General features: G+C 59.1%; 3 protein-coding genes across 31 annotated transcripts in view; 1 reads left to right on the plus strand and 2 right to left on the minus strand.

Annotated features, from left to right (window-relative positions):
- The window catches only part of KIF1A (kinesin family member 1A), a 41,019-nt gene extending 40,397 nt beyond the window's left edge, over positions 1–622 (minus strand). For all 29 annotated transcript variants that reach the window (XM_062611123.1, XM_062611121.1, XM_062611119.1 and 26 more), the window contains exon 1: positions 464–622. The gene's annotated coding sequence lies outside the window, so the exon portion shown is untranslated. The remainder of the gene's footprint in view (positions 1–463) is intronic.
- Positions 623–2,438: 1,816 nt separating this feature from the next.
- AGXT (alanine--glyoxylate aminotransferase) lies at positions 2,439–6,548 on the plus strand. The gene is made up of 11 exons (XM_062611125.1): positions 2,439–2,733; positions 2,839–3,031; positions 3,373–3,437; positions 3,516–3,616; positions 3,847–3,917; positions 4,245–4,329; positions 4,587–4,682; positions 4,934–5,003; positions 5,121–5,216; positions 5,424–5,552; positions 5,952–6,548. Exons 1-11 carry the CDS (start codon positions 2,500–2,502, stop codon positions 6,057–6,059), a joined length of 1,248 nt encoding a protein of 415 aa, XP_062467109.1. The 5' UTR covers positions 2,439–2,499; the 3' UTR covers positions 6,060–6,548.
- A 65-nt stretch (positions 6,549–6,613) lies between these two features.
- MAB21L4 (mab-21 like 4) lies at positions 6,614–9,938 on the minus strand. The gene is given in 6 exon segments (XM_062611284.1): positions 6,614–6,723; positions 6,895–7,136; positions 7,808–8,078; positions 9,159–9,593; positions 9,595–9,717; positions 9,719–9,938. Coding segments are annotated over 6 exon segments (1,233 nt in total). The 5' UTR covers positions 9,809–9,938; the 3' UTR covers positions 6,614–6,651.
- Between the last annotated feature and the right edge of the window lie 8,825 nt (positions 9,939–18,763).

An 18,763-nucleotide genomic window follows, 5' to 3' on the forward strand; every position in this document is an offset into this window, starting at 1 on the left:
GGCTCAACGTCACGGCAGAGCCACCTGCCACGGAGGGGAGAGCTGGCATGGCTCTGGGGTGAAAAACAGTCCCTGTGCCCCCTCCGACGGGCAGCGGGGACAGCATCTTTCCCCTCCCCACCCCAGGCTGGTGCCGCAGCTGAAGAGGCATCGCCCCATCCCCAGGAAGGCCCCCCCCCGGCTGGATCCTTCTGGAAGCCGGGGCGGCACCCGCCGGCTGCAGCGCTGGGGACCCACGGGCATCCCCCTCCCCCTCCATCCTTCCCCGCGCCTCTCCGCACAACGCCCGCCGGCCGCAGTCCTCCGCCCCGCCGACCCCCGCGGAGGGAGCGTCCCGCTTCCCCCGCGCCCCGCCGGGGCTGCATCTCCCTCGGCCAGCACCCTGGGACCGCGTCCGCGCTACCGCAGCCCCGCCCGGGCGCGGCGGAGCTGCCCCATCCCGCACGATGCCGCCCGCCCCTACCTGTGCTTATGCCCGTGCCCGTGCCCGTGCCCGTGCCCGTGCCCGTGCCCGTGCCCGTTTCGGCTCGGCTCTGCGGGGCGCAGCGCTCAGCCGTGGGCAGGCGGCGCCGGCATGAGGCCGAGCCGCTTGGTGCGGTGCCGATGCCGGTGTCGATGCCCGGTGCCCGATGCCCGGTGCCCCGCCTCTGCGGCCCCCACCCCGCCCCGCGCGTTGGTTGGCCGACACCACCCAGAGAAAGGGGGGGTGTGCCCGGAGAGCGCGAGCAGGGGATGGAGCGGTGACGTCAGACCACCCCCCCACACGCACACCCCCGGACCGCGCTGCGGAACCGCCGCAAGGGCGCGGGGAGGGGCGGAACTCCCCGTGTCACCCGGCAACCGTCGCCTGGCAACCGCCCCCCTGCATCCCCTATTTCCCCCGGTAGCTCTGCCCCCTACAGGGCTCTCCTTCCCCAAGCCCCGCTCCTGCCTCTGCCCCGACCCCAGCCCCGGCGGCCCCGGCTGGCGCATCCACCTCCGGCAGAATTCCATCACCCCCCGGGGCCGCCGAGCCCGCAGCACCCGGCGCGCCCTGCCCGTCTGCGCGGCGGAGTTAAACCCAGCGCGGAAAGGAGATCACGCCTCGGCGGCCAGCTGTTTCCAGCAGCACATCCTCCCTGCCCCCTCCATGCCCGCCGCGGGGCCGCATGACCCACCCTGCCCCACACTTCACACACATCTCCCTGGAGGACAGGCAGCCGAGGTGTCTTCATCCACCCATCCACAGCAGCATGGGTCTCTCCTGCTGATGTTTTTGGGGACTGAGTGTTTTCGCAATGCTGCAAACATCGGGCAGCAGTCCTGGTGGTGTGGAGTCACAGGATCATAGACTGGTTTGGGTTGGAAGGCACGTTAAATCTCAGCCAGCTCCAACCCCCTGTCCCGGGCAGGGACACCTTCCACTAGACCAGGTTGCTCCAAGCCCCCTCCAACCTGGCCTTGAACACTGCCAGGGATGGGGCAGCCACAGCTTCTCATCCAGAGGAGCACGTGGCTGGAGCACAGGATGAGGACCTCAGGATCTCTCAGGACATTAGGATTTCTTGTCCTCACTTTGGTAGATGATGACAGCAGTCCCAAGGCTATCTGTGGTTTCCAAGCAGTGTCAGCCATGCCAGCTCCCAGCTCTTCTCAGAGATGACCATACAGCTGCCCAGCCAGAACTGCTGTCACCTGGCAGTGTTGCCAGCCCCACATCCCTGACCCAAATGCCTTCAGGACCAGCCATCAGTGCCAGCTTTGCCAGGGGGACTTTCCATCCAGCTCAAACATTGCTCTGGCCAGCAACCTGCTCCTAGATCTGCCAGGAGCTGGCAGTGGTAAGCTTGCTCACGTTTCAGAGTAGGGATGACAAAGACTTGCTGGAGGTTAGACATGGTACGATGGGCCTTGGGCACATGGGGCAGGTAACAGGCACATGTGGCCTGTGGCATCATCAGGACATGCTGAGATGCCCACGAGCCAGGATGAGCCACAGAGCACACAGCTCACTGCAGGAGGGACTGCAGTCATGTCCCACCTGATAGCTCTGCCCTTGTGAAAAATCATTGCAATGGCAGCATCCTCTGGGCAGCACTCAGCCAGGTGTCCTTCTGCAGGGCAGGTCCTTGATCAGGGAAACCTGCCCAACAAGAGCTTTGGGCTGCTGGAGGAGTTGTGAGTGTGCCAGTCCCAGCTCAACCATCCCATGGCACAGAACCTGCGTGCCCAGGAGCAGGGATCCCACCTGCTGGGATGGTGTTGGGAACCATCAACCACAGTGTTCTGGGAGCCATGGGGATGGGGTCTGTGTGGGTGCTTGTGGGTGCCAGGAGCTGGCATCCCTCCAGCACTAGCAAGTGTGGATCCCCCCAAATGAGGGGGCTGAGACAGCAGGGATGGTGCTGGTGTCACATTAACCAGACAAGGAGGTGACCAGGGGCAGAGTCCAGCCCACTGGAGGGAGCACCGAGCCCTGGGGTCAGGGTCCACGGGGAAGCTGGTCTCTGCTGGCACAGGATGCACTGTGCTGCGGTGCTGCTTGCTTCACGGGCAGCCTCCGCTGCTCCTCTCCGGACTCGCCACGCCATGGCCTCCAACCTGCTCCACATCCTCCCGCCCCAGCGGCTGCTCCGGCCCCTGGCCGTGCCAGAGAGGCTGCTGCTCGGGCCGGGGCCCAGCAACGTGCCCCCTCGCATCCTGGCTGCAGGTGGCCGGCAGCTCCTGGGCCACATGCACCCCGAGGTGCTGCAGGTGAGCTGCCCCGGCCCAGCCTTCCTCCCCTCCTCCCCTCTTCCTCACCTCCCATGAGGGGATGGGAGGGCAATAGCGGTGCCAGCCAGTCCCCTGTCTCCACAGGTAATGGATGACATTAAGGTGGGCATCCAGTACGCTTTCCAGACACAGAACCAGCTGACCCTGGCTATCAGTGGCACTGGCCACTGTGCCATGGAGGCTGCCTTCCTCAACCTGATAGAGCATGGCGACACAGTGCTGGTGGCTGTCAATGGCATCTGGGGACAGCGTGCGGCCGACATCGCCAGGAGGCTGGGTATGCTGGGGACAGCCAAATGGCATCAGCGGAGCTCATGGAAATGCATGCGGGTGGGATGCCAGATTGTGACCCCTGGCTTGCTGTCCCCATCCCGGCAATAGTGTCCAGTGAGTGACACAGCTTCTGCAGCCAGAGAGCGCTCCAGGTTTTTTCCAGGGTGATGTCCCTCCAGTTAAGTGGTTTATAGCTTTTCCACTGAGCAAATCCATGGGAGGCCGGATCCCCTGTGGGTGGCCATGCTAATGGTTCATGCATAACCAATTCCCCCACGGAGCAGGTGACTGTCCAGGTGAAGGCACACCAAAACCTCATTCTGCTTCTGCCCGAATGTCTCCCAGGAGCCAGTGTACATGAACTGCTGAAGCCCCCAGGCGAGTACTTCTCTCCCTGGGACATCGAGGAGGTGAGTGCTGGCTATGGTGCAGGGCAGTAGGTACAAGCTGGCCCCCGGGTCAGTCACCTTCCCCTCTGTTTCATGCAGGGCCTGGTACAGCACAAGCCCTCACTGCTCTTCATCACCCATGGCGAGTCCTCCACAGGGGTACTGCAGCCACTGGAGGGGCTGGGCAAGCTGTGCCATCGGTCAGTGCACAGTGGGCACCTATGGGGGCTAGTAGGCCCCCAGCATCACCACTGGGGATTGGGGCATGGGGGTTTACATGCCCTGTCTCTTCTCTGGCTGTGTTGTACTGGAAGTTGTTGGTTGCCAGTGAGACATGTGGCCTTGGGGAGACCAGGATGCAGGGGCTGCAGGCAAAAATGTGTCAAGAGCAGGTGGGCGTGACACCAGGCTGAGCTTTGTCTTCACACAGGCATGACTGCCTGCTGCTTGTGGATGCAGTGGCATCACTCGGGGGAGCCCCCATCTTCATGGACCAGCAGGGTAAGAGCCACAGTGCCATCATGGGCATTCAGGGGACAAGGGGGCTCACAAGGGAGGACAAAGGAGAAAGGGAAGGTGGAATCAGACTCACTGCTCGCATTTCGGGCTAGCAGCATTAGAAACTGGTCCAGCTGCAGCCAGAGAGCCTGTGTTCCCCTTGGGGAACCATCAAGTGTTAGGTGTGCTTGATGCAGGCCAAACACAAATGGGACTTGCAGCATGTGCCACTCTGTGCTTCCCTGAGCTTGGGGGGGGGGGGGGGGGGGGCTCAATGTGACCCTGCTATGAGCCTCTGGTACCTAAAGAGCTGCTTCCCCTCTTGGGCAGAGATCGACATCCTGTACTCGGGGTCTCAGAAAGTCCTTAATGCCCCCCCCGGAAGTGCACCCATCTCATTCAGTGAGCAAGCCAGGTAGGGGCAAACCTGTACTGATGCGGGGAAAGGCAATGACGGTTGGCAGCCCCCTGCTTTGCCAGACATCTGCTCCAGCTCTGCTCTGAAGAGTGCACCCAGCAGCAGCTCTATGTGGCCAGAGGCCTGCCCGTATCTGGACAGCCATAGCAGCTGGAGCCACTGTGTTCACTTTGGAGAGGCACTCCTGCAGAACTGACCCCACTCCAGAGCTGATGGGGTCAAGGTCTGTGTCCTCCCCAACACTGCTTCACCAGGGAGAAGGTTCTAAGGAGGAAGACAAACCCCCCGTCCTTCTACCTGGACATGCGTTGGCTGGCAAACTACTGGGGCTGTGATGGAGAGCCGCGAAGGTGAGAGCAGGCTGTCCCAGGACAGATGGCTGCAGCTGTCCCACCCACAGCCTTTTGCTGCAGCTTGGGGGTCCTGTCTTCCCATCACCCTGTCTTCTGGTCACCAAGTGTTCTGGGGGGGATTTGCATGCCCCCTGCGCTGTGCGAATAGGAGGGAGGACACCGAGCCCTGGTTCTCCCCACCATGAGCTGCAGTACTGCCCTGCGATGGGCTGGGCTGAACTGACTTGAGTGCTCCTTGGGTTTTACAGGTATCACCACACGGCTCCAATCAACAGCTTCTTCAGCCTACGGGAAGGCTTGGCCATGCTGGCGGAGCTGGTGAGTGGCAGCAGGCAGGCGGGGGGGCACCAGCAGTGCTGGTGGGCTTGGGGGAGTGGTGGGTGCCAGGAGGTATCCACCAGCGGCAGAGACCTTCTCCTTCCTCTCTTCTTGCAGGGTCTGGAGAACTCCTGGGAGAACCACCGGGTCAGCTGTGCCCAGTTGTGCCAGGGGCTGTGCGACCTGGGGCTTGAGCTCTTTGTGAAGGAGGAGGTGAATGCGGGGCAAGCCCATCACCATGGTGCAGGGGCAGTGTGAGAAAATGCCCCTGAGCAGCTGGAGATGTGCCTGGGCAGCTTTTGATACTGGAGAAAAAACTCACCACCCAGAGATGCTCTCTCCTGTCAGGCTGCTGGGCTCACTGAGGGACAGGGCAACAGCCAGGGGATGCAGATTTAACCCAGTTTCTCTCCTCCCCAGAAAGCGAGACTTCCCACCATCACCACCGTCAGGGTGCCTGAGGGCTACGACTGGAAGGAGATCACAGCCTTTCTCATGGACAACCATGCCATCGAGATCTCCGGGGGCCTGGGCCCCTCAGTGGGCAAGGTGGGTAGCGTGCTCCCCTCCCGCTGGCCGGGCACCAAACCCAGCTGGAACTGCACCCATGCCCCATAGTTAACTGGTGCTCCCTGGCTGCGAACAGCAAACGCACAGCTGGATGCATCCCGTCCCCTGCAGCGGCGCATAGCGGCTCCTAACCACACACAATTGCCAGGCGTAATTGAGTAACCGCGCACGTAATTATCAGGGTGACAAATCTTTAGAGGAACTGGAGTGTGTTAAAATAGGAGCAAACAGGGAGTTGTACACATGCACTTACACCCAGCAGCGCACACTGCCGTGCCCCTGCTCCACACGGAGCCTGTGCTTTGCCACAAGCCACTCTGCTCGCAGAGCATGGATACAGAGGTGGGTACAGCAGGGAAACACTCGCCCTTCTCCTAGGTCCTGCGAATCGGCCTCATGGGCTGCAACTCGACCAGCAGGAATGTGGACCGTGTGCTGCACGCCCTGCGAGATGCCCTGAGGTGCTGCCGCCGCAGCAGGCTGTAGGCACCCCTTCCCCAGGGTGCCGGCAGGAACACCAACAACACCCAGCAACACAAGCCGGAGCCGGAGGGAGAAGCTGGAAGAGCAGGGGATGTGAAGGTGAGGGCTGTGGCTTGGCAGATGCAGGTCCTGGCTCAAAACCCCTCCTCCCAGTGCCTGTGCAGGGTCACTCCCACCTGGTGGCCTGGCCCCCCAGATTCTCCCCTTCTCCCAGGCGTCAGCGCATGGCAGTCCCACCTCAAGTTGACATGAGGGCTGCATGCAGGATCTGTGCACAGGTCACTTCCCCTACCACCACCATCAACCTGCACCAGAGCCCAACAGTGCAGGACAACAGCCACCCCCCACCCCAGATTAGGCACCCTGGGATGAAACCTGCCCTGGCACCCAGCTCTACCAGGGAGCAGAGAGGCTGTGCATCCCCACCCAGCTGCAGAAGACATGTACTTGCCCTCCAGTACTATCTTTCCTCAATAAAGCAACATGACAGCATCCTGCTTCCTGGCCCCATAGCATCCCTTGCACCCCTCCCTGAGTTTCGAGACACCCAGATGGGGTGGCAGCATGATCGCTCTGAGCTCTGCTGAGGGATTTATCACTGGATCTTGGAGAGGAGCTGGCACATTCCTGAGTGGTGTGCACCATCCTGGATCTGGTACATCTGGAACTAAGTAGAGGCAGGTGGGGAGTGACAGGAGAGGGCTCTCTGCTCTGCTTGAGCCCGGTGCCCCAGCATCTCCATCCTCCCACAGCCTCCAATGGGGATGGGTAGCACATGCCACACCCTAAGCTACCCAGTCCAGGTGCTTTCTGGCACTGCCACAGTGCCTTGCAATACCAGCTGAGGGTCTGGAATTTCCTGGCTGAGCAGGATGTCAAAGCAGGCTGTGTCCCAGCAGGACCTGTCCTCAGTGGGTAGCTGCAGGAGGGCCCGGGGGTTGGGGTCTGCCTGCCAGCTGTCAGTGTGCGCAGTGGAGGATCTGGCTTGAGAAACTGGGAGACCTGTATCCTCACAGCTGGGGAGAGGATACCTGCAATGACCTGAATGCATGGGGATCCCCCCCAAGTCACCCACATGGCCTCAGGCATGCACCATCCTGGATCTTCCTCCCATACCCAACTCTGGCTAAGAGGAACCTGGGAAACTACAGCATGGGAATGCTGCTGAGCAGCTTCTGCCTTTCCAGGAGAGACAGGAGGGGAAGCAAAGCGGGACTGTGCCCTCCTACATGCAGCAGGGAGGGCTGCAGGCTGCACTGGAGAGGCCCCAAGGAGGGGCCAAGCATCCAGTTGGGCCATTTTGTGCCCAAACTAATCCTGGGCTAGTCCAGCTGGATGCTTGGCCCCTCCTTGGGGCTGGGTAGTTGTGCTGGCAGGCAAGACGTGTGTCATCCCAGCACTGCTCCTTCCTGCAGCCTGCCCAGGCAAGCACCTCATCACGCTGCTGCTGCTGGATTCCCAGGCTCACTCCTGAAGCCCGAGCAAGGATCAGAGAGCTGCCACCCTCCATGTGGCCAGGCTTCAGCTCCCGCGAACAAGTGGGGGGGCTCCTTCAGTTACCTCCTCTTCCCCTGTTTCCTAGAGCTGCTTGGAACCTGGCTGAGATTTTTCCCACACACAGGACAGCAGGTTTGGTATCCTGAGGGGATGACTTCACCCCCCTTCTGACGTGTTCCTCCACTTTCCCATCCCCTTTTTTGCCTGCATCTGGACGTGCTGCCAGCCATGGGGTATCCCCAGAGCAAGGTCACCCTGCTTTGTGCATGGCTGAGCTGCTCACTGATGGCAATGGGGAGAGGCAGGGATGTAGCAGGCCTTTTCCTTGGCCTTCCAGAGGCTGCCTTCATGGAAGCCTCTGTCACTCTGCTGCCCCATGAGCTGGAGCAGCTCCTGCCACCTCTTCACCATGGGGACGATGTCAAAGCGGATGGTCTTCCAGCCATCATGGATCAGCAGGGAGAGCACCATGGCATCTTCCTGCAGATTTTCAGTGCTGAGATCACTTAGATGCGAAAGGTTTGGCTGTGGTTAGGAGGTTACCGCAACCAGTCCTGTGGGCTGAACCCAGGTGTGTGCTGCAATGCCCATGGGCACGTCTCACCCCACTCAACTCATCCCTTTCCAACGCTGCGGTTTGGCTGTGGTTCCCCAGCAAAAGCCTTTCTCCAAACTCCACTGGTGTGGTTTTCGGGAAGGAGCATCGCTTTAACAGGGCTCAGGGCCAGTGGGTGTGGGCTCAGCAGGAAGCCCTGAGCAGCTGAACAGGGCCATGCTGCTGGGTGGCTGCACAGTGCCAACACAAACAATGTAGTCCAAGAAAAACAGACCAGGAAAGGTCTCAGGCTCTCGGGGTAGAGGAAGACACAGGGCTCTGTCTTGAACAGGGAGAAAGGAGGGAAAAGTGGGCTTGCTGGGGCTGGGTTAAGAATTCTAGACCTACTGGTCCTCCCACATCAACCCTCCATCAGGGCTAAGATTTACTTCAAGAAGCTCCTTTGAAAATGGAAATTCATGAAGAGCTGATGGGACCCCCTATGGGCATTCCCAGGGTCCCTTCCTACCATGTCCTTCCCAGGAACACCATTCCCAGCTGGGGGCCCATGCAGGGGTCAGACCCATGCCTGAAGGCCCTGGTCCAGCCCCAAGGTCCTGATCCAGCCCTGATGCAGTTCCAGCTCACTCTCCAAACAGCCTCCTCCAGGCAGCAGGAGGCACTTGGAGTCCAGGAGAGATGGGGGTTTGGGTAAGCCAAGCACACCAAGTCTCTGAGGAAACCCTCTCTGAGGACTGAAGGCAGAGGTGTGCGAATGCTGTGTGGAGCTGCCACCTGCCAAGGAGAATGCCATCAACCCAGGGCAGATTCCCAAGGGTGACTGCTGCTGCGGGATGGCAGGGAGTAGTTTACATCTCCCCTTCCTTAGCTGAGGGCAAAACCTGTCCCAGCACATGGCAGGGTGATTGCTCGTTCATGCAGACTTTGGATGGGCCACACACACAGGGACTTGTGCCCCAGCCTGTCTGAATAGGAACCACCACTGAGCTGGGCTCCCCAGCCATGCTGGAGGCAGCTCCCAGCCAGGGAAGCATCTCACTGGCCTCCACACCTGGGTGAAGCAGGAAGCAGCATTGGCAATGCACGATGGCCAAAACAAGGAGCTCTTTCAGGTGCTGGAGGACTTTGACTGGAACCAGGCACCCCGCACCACCCTCCTGCTCCATCACACACAGAGCACTGGTCCAGTCCTCCAAGTCCTCCCCAGAACACTTCCAGATACCACAGGTGTCGAGTCCCAGATGGTGCCTGACTGGGGTGTCCCCAGGCCAGTACACCAGCACCTGCAGGGCATCACTGTGAGTCCACAGGGGAACTTCCATAGTGACAGCATCCTTGGAGGCACAGAGAGAGAACTCGAAGGCTTCCAAGTTCCTGGCATAGTCCACAAGGAAGCAGGGCTCCCTGGCATGGGCATCCTCCAGCAGGGTCAGCAGGACATCCTCGGCCTGATGGAAATGTTCCAGCCACTGCCTCTCATGGGGGCATGGTGGCCCTGAGGGAGCTGTGCCAGTGGGAAGCTCTGGCTGCCATGGCAGCTCTGCTGTTGTCCCAAGCCTGCTCAGAGCAGGAGCTAAAGTATGTGGGCAGGGAGAGCAGGGCTGGGAGCCAGTGAAGGGTGGGTGGAGGGAAGTCACAGCCAGGCGTTGACAAGCGCCGCCACTGGGCACATGCCAGGGAGAGCTGGTGGGAGCACCATGTCCTCCCAGGGTAGACCCAGGGCAGAGAACCAAGTCGCACCGTGGCCTGCCAGGCAGTCCAAGGGTGTGATAAGGAATGCTCATCCAGTGGGTCACAACAGGACGATGCTGTGGTCTCCCATTCCTCTCCTGGCAGCAACATCCGCTCGCAGCCGGTGACAGATGAAGGCAACCCGCTGCCCTCCCACCCTGTCCCGGTTCATCTCAGCTGCCTGGAGCCATCCGGGCAAGTTTGCTCCCAGCTTGTGTTGCATTATGCTGTGGTGGCTGTGGGAGGGCTGTGGGACCCCACACCACCATGGAGGTGCTCAGCACAGTGCTGCTGCCCCAGACCCATGCCCAGCCAGTGGACACACAAGGCTTAGGCTCAAGCTCAGGCTCAAGCTTACCAGATGTGCGCAGACGCCCCTGCCCGTCGGCCTGGCAGAGCCCTGGTCCCGGCCAGGCTCCCCCCCAGTAGGCCCCTTGTCACCCCGGTAACACCGGCCCCGCGGTCTCCGTGGGTTCCCATCGGCACGGCTGTCGGCGACGGCGCTGGCTGCGGGGAGCATCGCCACGGGAGGACGCGCAAACCGGCGCTTAGGACCCCAGGTCCGGCGGGCAGCGGGAAGCGGCGGTCCCCAGCCCAGCCGCCGCCAGGGGGAGCAGGTGCTGCGGAGTGAAGGGCTGCGCTCGGAGCTGAGCTGAGCCGGACCTCGCTCACCTTCAGCCTGCAGAGAGCTGCCTGCCTCAGGCTCAGCCCGTGGGGTTAGGGCAGCTCTGGCCACCACAGAGCAAAGGCTGCCTCTTGCTTCCGCACTGACTTCCTGGCTGCACCCCAGTCCTCCTGCATCTCCCACAAGTCCCGGAGAGGGGAGGTGCATGCTGTACCCGTAAAGGACTCTCCGTCATGGCCTGTAGCGATAGAACAAGGGGGAACAGGATTAAACTTAAACAGGGGAAGCTCAGGTTAAATATGAGTAAGAAGTTCTTTACTGTGAGGGTAGTGAGCACTGGCACAACTTTTCCACAGGTGTGGTAAATGCCCCATCCCTGTCAGTGCTCAAGGCCAGGTTGGACAAAGTCTTGGGTGACATGGTCTAGTGTGAGACGTCCCTGCCCATGGCAGAGGGGTTGGAAATTGATGATCTTAAGGTCCTTTCCAACCCAAACCATTCTGTGATTCCTGGGGATGGTGGGTGACCCACTGGCTGATCAAGGTGAGGAGATGAGGGTGCCCCCTCAGACAGCTTGGCGCTGGTGGGGGAAACAGCACGACCCTGATGTCCTGCTCCCATCAGTGCTAGAGCTTTGGTGCCAGGAGGAACAAGTGTAATGTGACACCCCCCCCCCCCCCCCCCCCCCAGCTCCTCACTGCCTTTGGCATCCGCACTTTGTGGATCTTCTGGTGGCACCATTGAGAGATAGGTACTGCAAAATCATGCCCCCTGCCCCTTCCCACAGGCCAGAGCCTTACCCTTTCCCCTTTTACTTCCTCCTTCCCCTTTTATTTTCCTCCTTTACCTTCCTCCTTCCCTTTCCCCTTTCCCTTCTCCTTCCCCTCTCCCTTTCCCTTCCCCTTTCCCTTCTCCTTCCCCTTCCACTTCCTTTTCTCTTTTTCCTTCCTTGCTCCCCTTTCCCCTTCTTCCTTTCCCTTTCTTTTTTTTTTTTTTTCTTCCATTTCCCCTTCCTTTTCCTCTCCTCAACAGCCAAGGGACCAGGATGAGGCCCTGGAGGAGCAGCTACCCATGCTACCAGGCACAGGGGGGTTGTGCTGGGGCAAGTCACACAGCCAGGCTCAGTGCAGGGCCGGGCGTTGAAAGCAGTACCAGGACATGTAACCCAGTGATGTGTTCATACATGGCACGTCACCACTGGAGGTGAGACTTTGAGGAAGATTTCCTAGCAGGAATGTGAGGCCATGGAAGACATGGCTGGAGCGCATGGTGCTCAGTCCAAACGAGTCACTGGGAGGCTGGTGGGGAATGGCCTGGCACTGGCAGAGGGGCAGGGCTGAATGAGCTAATTGCTTGTTTTCCATCTCAGCATTTTATGGTTCTACGAATTTTTACTCCATTAGAGACAGGAAAGAGAAAACAGCCCCGAAAGAGCAAGGGCAAGTGAGGAACAGGGAAAAAAAAAACAAAAAGCAGGGCATGGGAGTACTCGACATGGCAGAGGTGTATAGGTGGCTGCAGCAAGCCCCTGGCATCCCTCACCCAGCTTGATCCGCCATAGGATCATAGAATGGCTTGGGTTGGAAGGGACCTTAAAGCTCATCCAGTTCCAACCCCCTACCATGGGCAGGGACACCTTCCACTAGACCAGGTTGCTCCAAGCCCTGTCCAACCTGGCCTTGAACACTGCCAGGCATAGGGCAGCCACAGCTTCTCTGGGCAACCTGTGCCAGCACCTCAGCACCCTCACAGGGAAGAATTTCTTCCTAATATCTAACCCAAATCTCCCCTCTGTCAGCCCAAAGCCATTCCCCCTTGTCCTGTCACTGCATGCACTTGTAAAAAGTCCCTCTCCAGATTTCTTGTTGGCCCCTTTAGGCATTGGAAGCTGCTCTAAGGTCTCCGTGGAGCCTTCTCTTCTCCAGGCTGAACAAGCCCATCTCTCTCAGCCTGTCTCCATAGCAGAGCTGCCCCAGCCCTCAGAGCATCTTTGTGGTCTCCTCTGGACTTGCTCAAGCAGCTCCACATCCATCTTGTGTTGGGGTCCCAGAGCTGGATGCAGGACTGCAGGGGGATTCTCATGAGACCAGAGCAGAGGGGCAGGATCACCTCCTTCGACCTGCTGGTCACGCTCCTTTTGATGCAGCCAAGGACACAGTTGAATTTCTGGGCTGCAAGCACACACTGCTGGGTCATGGAGAGCTTAAGAATGCCATGTGCAGCGTCACGGCTGAGGCCTGGGCCCTGCAAGATGCCACTGCCACAGAAAGACATCATCAGTTGTTTGAGCTAGCAGGTGGAGGAGCTGGCATTGGAGACTGGGATGCAGGAGGTAGGTGATGCTCTGCCCCTGCACCCTGGCTCTGCACCGGCCCCAGCGCCAGCACTGCCTGAGTCAGGAGTTCACCCCAAGTGGCATGGCCCCCAGCAAAAAGGCTGGAATGGAGACAGGAGATGCAGGCAGGGGAGGTAGAGAGGAAGGGAGAGTGATTTAACATGACAGGCTGTTTATTTTGGCAAAAAAGGGCTTTCTTTTCAACAGATTTCAAAGCCTGGCCCTGGAGCTGGGGGGTAACACAGAAAGGATCAGGAAAGCAGGGGTATGAGGGGGGGTTCAACGGGGCACTCGGACCATGAGAGAGACACAGAGGAGCCCCCTGCCTGCTCATCCGGCGGAAGCACAGGGTGCTCACAGCCCGGGGTGTGCTCGCATGCTCCGGTGGAGTCACCCCCTTCCAAGGTGCCCCCATGGGCGCCCGCATGCTCCCGCACACACGTGCTTGCCTGCACGCACCCGCGCACGTTCGCACGCTCCCTCAGCCCCTGCGCCTTCCTCCGGGCCAGGGCTCAGCTGGAGTCTTGGCTTCCCCCAGCGACGTTTCAAAAGAGGCTGTTTATTAAGAAAAAAATGCTAGGAAAGAAATAATTATTATAATCACATTAAGAGCTTTGGCTGTAAAAACCCTGTGAGAGCACGGAGAAGGAGCCGAGGCTCTAACGGCAGGGAGCACGGGGGGTGGTTTTCCTGCCTTGTTCTTTCAGTCCCGGTCCAACACCCCCCCCCCTTCCACCCCCTTTTCCTCCCCTTTATCCTGGGAAATGAAAACAATTTATTTAATGATGGATCGTCCCTTTCTCTGGTCACTGACCTTCTGAGTGAATTTCTGCTGAGTTCAGCGGAAAACGCAAGCCTGGGTTGTGGATCCCATCTGTGGGTGGGGGAGGGGGGGAGCTCACCCTCATCCTTCCTAAAAAACACAGCAACAGTCCTGGGGAGCAGGATGGGGCTGGCGGGGAGGGCCCCCACAACAGCAGGAGGCTTTTCTGCCATCACTGCCCATGCAGCCCTGGCCCCAGGGCTTCGGGAGCAGATATGGTTGCTGGAGTTGCCCTCAGAGCCCCCCAACCCCTCCACCCCCTTCTCTCTCCAGGATGCCCACAGGGGTTTCTGGCACCCACTGCCTTCTCCTTGACCTGGTCTGGGATGCAAAGGCTGTGCTGGGGTGCAATGCTGGAGTGGGAGACAAAGGAGCTGTACCCAGTGTAGCTGTGGGGAACAGTGCAGTGGTCTCCATCCTGCCAGCAGCTATTCCGTGCCTTGCTGCCCAGTGGCAGGGCAGCGATGGGCTTTCTTGGCTCGGGGTGGCTGGAAGAGGTGTTTTTCAGACCTGGACATGCAAAGGGGCCAGGCACGAGGCCAGGGACAAGGCCTGGGACGTGTGTGGGGCTACATGGGGCTCCAGCAGCAGCTGGCAGTGTGCACCCCACAGCAGGCAGTTTGGCTGCCAGCCCATCCAGTGCTTGGCCAGGCTCTGCTCCTCTGGGAGGGGAAAGCCAGGGAGCGAGGGGAAGGGGCAGGATCACACCAACCAGTCACTTCTTTTTTGGGAGGGAGCTGTCAGCACCAAGTGTGCATCGCCCGGGGCCCGGGCACGGGTGCAACCTGGCATCCCCCACCATCCATCCTGCTCAACCCCCAGCTGACCTGCAAAACAGGGATGGAGCAATCCAGCATCCAGCCCCCTCCCCTCTGCCATGGCCTGTTGCTCAAAGCATGGTTCTTGTAAAAATGCGTAAATATTTATACAAGAATAATTTAAAAAACATGGTCTGTCAAATAATCAAAGCAGCAGAACATCTGAAGAGCTTTCAGCTGGATTGGGAAATCCGGTGTTGCTTTCCGACACCATGCTGTGATGCTGGAGGTGCTCACGGATGGCCCTGGCCCTGCGGGCTGCTGGACTTGCTGGTGTGGATTCACGGCAGGTTTGAGATTTTCATCCATGTGGTTTGGGGACCATGGCAGTGGGAGGCTTTCATTTGTATCAACTCAAGCTGCCAGCTGCCAGGAGCCCCAGCTGGGGACAGAACTTCACTGAGCACCAGTTTCAGACTCACATCCTGGTTTTGGTACTGTCCCTTGCACCAGGACCCAACCAGGAGCTGGAGGAATCCTTTGGTGAAGTGCTGCATCCCTGTACTCCCCAGGCTGTGCGGCCAGGCTGGAGACTGTCATGGGGAGTGACAGGGTGGCAGCTGAGCTGCAGGGTGGCTCTTGGTGCCAGGGGTGGCAGGGATACCCAGTGGCATCCCCATCCCTCCAGAGCTGGCAGTGCCTTCAGCATTTCAAACATTTGGCCTTTGCGGTGCAGGGGTGAGAGCTTTGCGCCAGGGTTTCCCCCATGAAATGAGATTTGCGTGCATCTAAATGGTCTCACATCCCCATCTACACTGGTGTCACCAGTCACCAACATAGCCACAGCTCCTCTCCTGTGTCCCTGTGGCACTGCAGCATTCCCTCCAGCACCACCAAGAAACTGCAAGCTGCTGTTCCTCAAGGAGACAGGGAACAGTGTGAAAATGGCAGCTCCTGGAGCCCCCAGCCCTGTTTTCCTTCTGCTTGCCTGGGGCTCTCATGGCTGGAGCAAGGTAGGGGTCACAGCTGTCACCCAGTGGTGACCTTTCAGCCATAGCTCAGCTGACACACAGCCCCCCAGGTGCCTCCACCACACAGTTTGAGGGTGTCTGTGGGTACTGGGGAGAGGTAAGGGGGTGCAAGAGAGGAAGGGATTCTCCTTTTCCCATGGCCCTGCAGAGCTGTAGGGCAGAGGCGGGCATGGCTGTGGGCTCGGGCAGTGCAGGGAGAGCGGGAGCCCTGTGTTGCAGTAACCTCGGTCCTCCTGGCTGCCCGCCAGCCCTTCCCACCACCCGCATTTATGCGCGTGATTCCTGTTCTTGCATTCTTTGAACCCAGGCCAGACAACGAGTTCAAACCCCTTCATTAAAACCTCGTTCCCTCCCTCCACGTCCAAATTCCCATGTACCTCCCTGGGGTACCTGGCTGCTTCACGCACCCCTGGGAGCCTTCTTCACCCCCTCACCCCCGCAGGAGGTGATGCTTGTGCCGCGCACGTGTTCGGCATCCATTGGGAATGCTTTCTTGTGCTCAGCCTAATTAGCTGAAGGGAGGGGGAAGGCCAAATCCAAACCATGTGCTGACCTGCAGGCCCCTCCGCCCGAAAGCATCTGTGCTGAACGCTCTCTGGATCATTAATAGCTCCCCCTGGTCCTTTCCACACGTTCCCCATCGAAAACGCGGGGGGCCTGGCTGGGGGGAGGATGTGGGTAGGGCTCTGTGCTTGTTCCAGGGCTGCCTTTCGTGGGAAGCAGCGGGAGATCCCGGTGCTGTGATGCTGAGGAAACACAGGCTTGGGGTCAGTTGAAGGACCTCTGCCTCCATCCCTCACTCCTGGAGGGGACATCCTCCTGCCCCTCCAGTGCAGCTTTGCAGTGGGAGAGCTTGCACCGCAGCATGCCTGGTGCCCACTGGCCTCCCCAACCCACTTGCCCAGGTACCTACACAGCCCAAAAGGAAGCACTAGGTCCAAATGCTCCTGGGACCCACACCGAGGTGTTTTGCTGAGGAGCATCACTGGCTGTGGATGCCAGCAAGGGCAAGGGAAGCCTGGGATGAGCACCTGGGATGCCCCTGGACCTGCACGGTCCCAGTCCAGCATCACAGCCTCACCAACCCCACCCCCTGGGGTGGGCCCAGATCCATTTTGGAGGCACCCAAAAAAGCTGAGCACCCTAAAAGCAGCTGCAGGCAGAGGAAAGGGGCATTTGCTCCTGAATAAGGAGCAGGCAATGGTGGCAGTGGCCAGAGCTTGGCCAGATGTTGAAGGGAAAGGGCTGTTTCCCGCTGTGCTCCTCCCAGCCTTCCCAGCACAGAGCCCAGCTTCGCACCAGCTCCAGCTCCTGGCCCAGAGGAAATGGCTGCTGGCCGGGCCCCACAGCTGTTTTCCCCACTCGGTTTGCTTTCAATTTAACGTCCCGGGGAGCTGGACTGGGACAGCACAGGGGGAGCACAGCACTGCTTTCCCATGCACAGCCTGCCTGGAAGAAAATCCTTTCCTCACACTCAGGGCGGCTGCTGCCTGCCCTGCCTATCCCTGGAGGGAAAACCCACTGGCAGGAACCCAGGGTTGGCCCCTGTGGGGATGCTTGTGACAGGGGTCAGGTTGGTACTGCCATGTCCCCATGTTCTTTGGGAGCTGCGCTTGCAGTGGGGCATAGCATGGCACGGCAGGGCTGTGAAAGCCTCCAGTTTTTTGGAAGACCCCAGCTGATCCCTAAAAGAGATGGGTCTCAGATGGGATGTATGGAGGGGGTGGTGGTGCCCCCACTGTGTTCCCTGCTCCAGCATCCGCCGGGCCAGGGAAGGGGAGAGCAGCCTAACGCCTTCCAGAAGATCAGCTGTAAATGGCCAAGGAGGGTAATTCATATCAAACTCATAAAGCCTTTATTAGTGTCTCAGGGGAGAAATCCGGATGTGGCCGTTTATTTATTTTGGATTTAGCTTTTTTTTTTTTTTTTCCTTCCCCTTTTTTTTTTCCTTTTAACATTTTCTTCCAGGAGATTTTTAAAGGGACAGGGACACTTCACTATGTTTAGCAGCGGGGCTTGACTGCCAGCATGATGTTTGGTCCTGGAGCCAGCTGAGGTGCCTCTGGCATCTCAAAGGGTTGGGCAGATCTTAGAGTCTGGCTTTAAGGGCCACTCCAGGAGGGAGCACATCCTGGTGCTGTGGGGGACCAGGGGTGCAGAACTGCCCCATGGGCATTCCAAATCCCTGCAGCTTTGCCCTGGGTGCTGCATCCCCGATGACTGCAAGGTGACCCCTGTACCCAGGCCCACTCTTGGGCTTCCACCCCCATGCCTCAGTTCGCCTGCTCTACAGAGAGGTGATGATCCTGGCAGCCAGCAGCACTGCACAAGGATTTTGGAAGCTCCCTCACACCAATGGCAGAGCTGGTCCCCTTGGTGAGGCAAACGTTCCATGCCAGTGTCCATGGCTGGTCCGAGCCCAGTCCCACTGCTGTTTGCTGCTCTTTGCTCTTTACATAATTTGTTCCTTGGGTTCTTTTCAATTTGTACCTCACAATTGTTACAGAAGAGCATATTTATACAGCAGGGCTGTAGAATAACACGGAAAACCTCTGGAGCCAGGGAATGGATTCTGACACCATCCCAGCAGCCAGGGGCAGGCGACAGCTTTCTGTGGTTTTCCCAGAGCCCCATATAGGGCTGAATGATGGAATTCTCCCTCGCATTCCCCACTCCCTGGCTATGCCTGCACACCCTGGTTGCTCCTGCTACAGGATGGGCTGTTTGGGCACCAGGAGGTGGGAGGGGAAGGGGATGGGGCACTGAGCATCCCCCTTTTCACCCCCCTGACTCGATTCCTCAGCCCAACACCTGCCCAGCGGTAGCACCCGTGATTAACTATGAATTAATGATCAAACCCAGTGATGCTTTTCATTGGGGTCTCCCAGGGGGCAGCCCCACAGTTTTGTGGGAACTCTGGCTTGATAAAACCATTTGCTGGTGATAGATGTGGGGTGGGTGTGTTGTTTCTTTATTTTCCTCCAGTGGAAACAAAGAGGCCCTTGAGCCTGGAGTGTAACTTAAAACATGGCATTCCTGAAAAGAATTTCCTGATAATATTTTTAGCACCTGAAAAAAAAAAAGGAAAAGGGCAAAAAGAAGGAAAAAAAAAAAAGCCTATAACACTTTTTTTCCCCCCTCTTCCACGTTTTCCCCCTTCCAGCCCCTGTTTTAAGGAGGCAGAGGGGACCCGCTGCTTAACTGCGGCCGCGGGAGGTGGATCCTTGGAGGGGGGTTCTACACCCGGTGTGTCCATCCCCACTCCTCCTCTTGTAGGGCAGGGGGCTGCCATGGGGTCCCTCCGCGGGCGGCTTGGGAGGAGGGAGCGCGGCGGGGGGGTCCCCGCGTGGG

This window comes from Pezoporus occidentalis, unplaced genomic scaffold (assembly GCF_034315485.1).
Source record: "Pezoporus occidentalis ecotype Australia unplaced genomic scaffold, CSIRO_AGI_Poc_V1 ctg151, whole genome shotgun sequence".
Lineage (NCBI taxonomy): Eukaryota > Metazoa > Chordata > Aves > Psittaciformes > Psittacidae > Pezoporus > Pezoporus occidentalis.